This window comes from Ipomoea nil, unplaced genomic scaffold (assembly GCF_001879475.1).
Source record: "Ipomoea nil cultivar Tokyo-kokei standard unplaced genomic scaffold, Asagao_1.1 scaffold0436, whole genome shotgun sequence".
Lineage (NCBI taxonomy): Eukaryota > Viridiplantae > Streptophyta > Magnoliopsida > Solanales > Convolvulaceae > Ipomoea > Ipomoea nil.
Window position 1 is genome coordinate 142,505 of NW_017616864.1, and position 5,707 is coordinate 148,211.

At 39.4% G+C, this 5,707-nt stretch overlaps 1 protein-coding gene across 1 annotated transcript; it reads left to right on the top strand.

Moving 5' to 3' along the window:
* Positions 1 to 1,736: 1,736 nt before the first annotated feature.
* On the top strand, positions 1,737 to 5,318 carry LOC109172854 (FRIGIDA-like protein 4a). The gene is made up of 4 exons (XM_019322097.1): positions 1,737 to 2,286; positions 3,051 to 3,430; positions 3,622 to 3,797; positions 4,264 to 5,318. Exons 1-4 carry the CDS (start codon positions 1,805 to 1,807, stop codon positions 5,140 to 5,142), a joined length of 1,917 nt encoding a protein of 638 aa, XP_019177642.1. The 5' UTR covers positions 1,737 to 1,804; the 3' UTR covers positions 5,143 to 5,318.
* The last annotated feature ends 389 nt before the right edge of the window (positions 5,319 to 5,707 follow it).

Consider the following 5,707-nt stretch of genomic DNA (forward strand, 5'->3'; position numbering starts at 1 on the left):
ATTCCAGTCAGTGTTGTGGGAGAATCAATGCATGCAAATGTGCCTTGTAAGTTATACTACCAGTCCATTCATGTGCACTTACAATTTCAAAACAAAACTTATAATTTCATCTAATCTATTACTATGTGCAGATCAACAACACAATAAAACTGATGGAAACCACCAAGTAACAGGAAAAAGAAAAGGTCAAAGTGATGGAACCAAGTCTACTAGGAAGAAATTACCAATCAAGAAGCATCGTACAAGATCAACAACCACATTGAAGTCTAAATTCTATGGGAATGACAAAGATCCAATCACTTTGGATTAAGTGAACCACTATAATTAATGCTTTTTTGGATTAGTGACTTTTATGAATTGTTAGGTCACTATTTGGCATGTGTTAATGTATGCTTAGACAATTGCCTTTTGATTTGTAATGGGATTTATATACCAAATATGATGTGTTTTGGGGTCTACAGACCTTTAGATATGTAATGGGATCTATCTACTATGTTTTGAAATACATTTGTCAGATTATGACATACAGATCAATGATACAGATGATCTTGTTTATATAATATTTTTGTTATAAATGGTATTTGGCCTTCAGATTGCAATATGCAGTGTGCAAATATGGTATGCATTTTCAGATTGCATTATGCATTGTCAGAAGCAGTTTAATACACAAAACTATAACTGAATTTTGATTGCATTGTGCTTAGACTTACAATTGTCAAATTACAAATACAATTCTTCAATAAGCAGAACTACTAGCTAACATAAGGTTATTCTTTCCTCTAGCTACGTTCACAGCTATAACTACAAATAACACTACAAAAAACACAATGCATACTGCTATAACTACACAAATCCTAATACCCTTGCCATGTCCACAGTTGCTTCTTTTGACATCAACATTAGTTTGTAGCCTCATTTTCAGCAGTGCAATCTCTTCTTCATCTCGATTGATCCTTCTCAATAAACCAGGAATAATTCTTCTTGACCTTGCGCACACTGGAGGATCATGCCATCTAACAAAACCACACCTTTGACCTCCCTACACCAAAAGCCCATAATTGCATATAATTTTGAATTCATTTGCCTTACTTAACAGACATTGTGCCTTAAAATAATACTTAACAAAATGTATTGCTCGAAGAAAAAACAATACATTCACACTCAGATTTTCGAACAAAAAAATAAATAAATTGTTTCAACTGCAATAAGAACCCTTAACTATAATGAAAGCACTCACATTTTCAATAGAACATTGCCAATATCTTCTACCGGGATTATCATTCGTCCATGATGTTTGAAGCTTCAGACGTTGCCCACACTCACAATTTGGAATGGAAACCAACTCACCATAGATGTATTCCTGCATTCTTGAAGATGAAGAGCTCTCACTGCTATATCTTCTAGACATCTCGCTGCTAATTCGCTGGAAGGAAGAGGAAGATGAATTCGGATGAGGGCTTCGGATGAGGAAGATGAATTCGCTACTTCTAGGGCTTCGTTGTGTATTTATTCCCGTATATATGGTGGAATAAAGAGTACAAATACGCATAGTAAGTAAAAGTACCAATATGTCTCTGAAATTGACGCTGACTTAACCACCCATTGACAAAAGGACCTCAATTGGAAAAAAAATTAATAAATAAGTGATTAAATTGTTCAAATTAAAAGACGGGGATCAAATCTGAAAAATTATCATACTCGGTGGCCATTGCTGGAATTAACTATAGTGATAATGTATAATATTGTAATGCACAAATATAGGGCATTTAGATGAACTGAAACACTCGCCGGAGTCTCTATTGCCATGGCTACCGAAATCTCAATCAACCCGGAACCGATCCAATCCTTCTTCTCCAAGCTCGAGGCTCGTAAAGCTCTACTATCTACCATCGCCGACATCCACAAAACCCTAACATCCCATTTCTCCGCCGTCGACCGAGCTCTCTCCCGAAAATCCGAAACCCTCGACGCTCGGTTCAGCTCCTTGCGGCAGAATACCAATAATGCCCTCACCGACCTCAGGAATCGCGAGGATGGCTTCCCGGAACGCGAGATTTCCATCGCAGCCCGGGTCGAGGTGCTCAAGGCGGCGGCGATTGCGGAGATCGAGAGCCCCGATACGGCGGGGAATTTGAAGGAGAAGAGCTTGCCGGAGATGATGAGATTCTACTGCAGAAGAATGGACGCCAGTGGGCTCATGAAGTTTCTTTTCCAGAACCGGAGGGATTCCGCTGCTTTGCGATCTGAGATTCCTAATGCTGTCAAAGAATCAGTCGACGCCATGAGGTGTTTCATCTTTGCATTTATTCAATTGGTTCATTTGGTTGGAATGTTGGATATGGGAAATGTCTATAATTATGATAGGCTTGTTAAAATGCTTTGAAACATGGAAGATATCTTTTGCTCTCTGATTGTTGTCTTCAGTTAATGTTATGGTACTTTCAACAGAAGGATTAGTTTCCATCTAATTATGATTATTCATAAGGAAAATGATTTAGATGATAGGCATTTAAAATGAAAATTAAGTCTTTTGTTTAGTAGGAAATTAAGCTTGATGTTGAGAGTTGGGAACATTGAATTCCATAGTGCCATGGATAGCCCCCTGATACTTGTGGGGAAACAATTTATACTTTTGATACTTCTTCACCTTACTTGTATATAGACATTACCAACGTGGTACTTTCTTAAAGCTATTGAAACGAACCATAAGTTCCTCAATGCCATTCGAGTGAGCTTCTCTGCACGAAAAGAACAAAAAGTCTCAATTAGTGTAGTGTGCATCTCTGCATCCCTTTCAAACTTATTCTGTTCCTTCTCCAAGGAACTGCAGCTAGCAGGTTGGAATTTATCCCCATATTATGTGAATAGATAGGATTTGACAATCAACACAATATGTCATGCTTGGTATGTGAATTTGTTTTTATATCCTTACATGAAATTTCTTTTTGTTATTTCCTTTCGAAGTTTTTGTTTTTGGGTGGGGAGAAGGAAGTATTGGGTTATTTTGGGGAGTTCAGATCTTGTACAGCTGACGTTTGGGTAACTTTCAGGTTGGTTTTGGATGCTGCTGAGGACTATGTGAGGATGAAGGTAGAGGGGAAGTCTGGAATGGCAGATAGGAGGCGAGCATGTGGCATGTTAATTCAGTCTGTGGTACCAATCAAGGAGGGAGGTGGTGTTGTGGCGAAGACTTTAAAGGAAAAGGCAGCAGGTGTTCTAGAGAAGTGGAAAGGTGTTCTTAGAAGTGGTGGGGAGAGGTGCGGCGGAATCAGGCCAAATGAAGCATCAATGTTTTTGCAGTTAGTGGTTGGCTTTGGACTAAAGCAGCAGTTTGAGGAGGATTTCTTAAGGAAACTGATAGTGCAATTTGCCTCTAGGAGAGATATGCCAAGACTTACTATTGCTTTAGGTTTTGGGAACAAGATTGCAGGTGGGCTTCTCATGAACTCTATTCATGTCCAAAAAACAATGGTGGAAAATTTGATCTAATGCTTAAAAAAGGAAAAGGGAGATTTAGAAAAAAAAAAAAAAAGACAAAAAATTCTTGCAGCTTTAATTTTCTTGTGCTTCTCATCTTTAGTTTATGTTTGTTGATGTATTGAAGTTGGTTTTCCTGTTCAGATATTATAGATCAGCTTGTGAAGAGTGGCAAGGAGCTTGAGGCAATATATTTTGCTTCTGAGTCTGGATTAACTGAACAGTATCCTCCAGTTTCACTTCTTAAGTCAGCTCTAAGGACCTGCAAAAGAAATGCTAAAGACACATCAAAGAGGGGCAATTTTAGTGGAGCTGCAGTGGTGCGTTTGTTGTTTTCCTTCATCCTACTCTGTTTCCTTAAGTTTGCTGTTTGTTGATTCTTAACTGAATGTTTGGGTAGCACCAAAGAACAAAGATTTTCAAATATCTAACAGGAACTAATCCATTGCCACAATTACACACTTAAACTTTTCATTTTTTCCTTCGAGAGTAGGGTACAGCCGGAGAGGTGAGAGGGTAGCTATTAATTTCAGGTGATGTCATTTTACAGAAAAGTCGTGTTAAAAAAGGAATTATTACTATCCTTTGCTTTAAAAACTTCTACAGATATTCATATTTTTTTGGGTACATTTCAGGAAAATGGGGGTCGCGCCTGAAATCTCTTACCTATTTCGATTTGGCATCATTCATATTTCTATTTTAAATCTGCTTCAGCATTCTTTTCTCGACCTTTTTGTTTATTTGCTTGCTATGTTCCTGGTTTGATTTGAGTGATTGGTCTTTTAGGAAAGGGCGAACAAATTGGAGTTGGATGCCACTAGGGCAATCATGCAATGTGTGGAAGACCTCAAGCTTGAAACCCAGTTTCCTTTAGATGGACTGAAAAAACGGGTAGAGCAACTTGAGAATGTCAAGTCAGGAAAGAGAAAGAGCTCCTCTGTATCTGCAAGCAAGCCCCCAAAGAAACGGGCGCTTGGAGGTGGAGGTGGAGAACGAGAACGAGAAAGAGGCGGAGGAGGAGGCGGTGATGGTGGTAGACGCAGTGCCCCTTCATCCTCCCGGCCACCCAAATCTGGAAGGTTTTCTGGTGCTTCAGCCCCTGCCTACCCTAGAAATCCTCGAGCACATTTGCCCCCACCACACCTGTCCAGATATTCCGGACCATATGGTTATCCAAACCACCAACCCATATACGAAGGGCATGTCCCCCCCTCTGCATATGGACCACTATATAATGAAACTCGTGCACAGAGCCACGCAGCCCACGCTGCATATTCTCAACAGTATGGATATTCTACTCCCGATGTCGCAACCGGTCCACCAAGGGGTGCTCCACATTACGCAGAAGGAGCACAAGCACCAGGAACCTATGAACAGTATGGGTATTCTGCTCCGGATGCCACAACCGGTGCACTACACACTGGTCCACACTATGTAGCGCAAGCGCAGATAAACTACGGGGGAAGTCCAGCTGCACCTTCTCAACAACAATACATGTATTCTCCTCAGGACGCACCAGGCGTGGCTAGTCATGAAGCAGCACCAGGATCGTATGGAGGGCCGAGTGATTATGCTACATATGATTATAGTGCTGCGGCCGCTGCAGCTGCAGGTGCAACTGCAACTGCAGCTGCATACCCCCCAAGTTCATACCAAACACAGTAGTCTAGAGTACACAGGGCCAAGATGATATTTAGCTACTTGTGTTCTGCTGCTAATGTTCTGCTGTTCCATAAAGTGCCCCATGTCTTTTAACTTATGAAATACTATTTTGCTTTATATAAAATGTTTGCAAAGATTACTATTTTGCCTCAAGAAAGGTCAAAGAATATGAATTCATTTATTGTTAGCAAAGATTATGGGTGTTTGATAAATAGCTGTTAAATGATTGGGCTAGTGAATTTGACTAGTTGATAGTATTTGTAGAAAAGTGTTTGGGCTAGTGAATTTGACTAGTTGATAGTATTTGTAGAAAAGTGTTTGGTAAATTAGCTGATAGTTGATTACGTAAAAAGGTTAATTAATTAAATACTTGTATTAATTGTTTAATTAATCAAACAGTTAATATTGGTTAAATAAATTAAAATCGTACACTAAAGTGTCATTCCACACCATGAACCATTTCTGATTATTCATGCCCCACCATGATCTTTAATAAGTAATATTTAGAGCCCTGAACCATAATTTTTTTTTCGTCTATAACTTTTTACAGGTTACCGGTAATAATATT

What these genes read in the sequence shown, in the direction of transcription:
- LOC109172854 (XM_019322097.1), top strand. Translation starts at nt 1,805, where the DNA reads ATGGCTACCGAAATCTCAATCAACCCGGAACCGATCCAATCCTTCTTC. An exon ending in GAATCAGTCGACGCCATGAG is followed by an intron (nt 2,287 to 3,050) that starts GTGTTTCATCTT and finishes GGTAACTTTCAG; the next exon opens with GTTGGTTTTGGATGCTGCTG. An exon ending in TTTTGGGAACAAGATTGCAG is followed by an intron (nt 3,431 to 3,621) that starts GTGGGCTTCTCA and finishes TTTCCTGTTCAG; the next exon opens with ATATTATAGATCAGCTTGTG.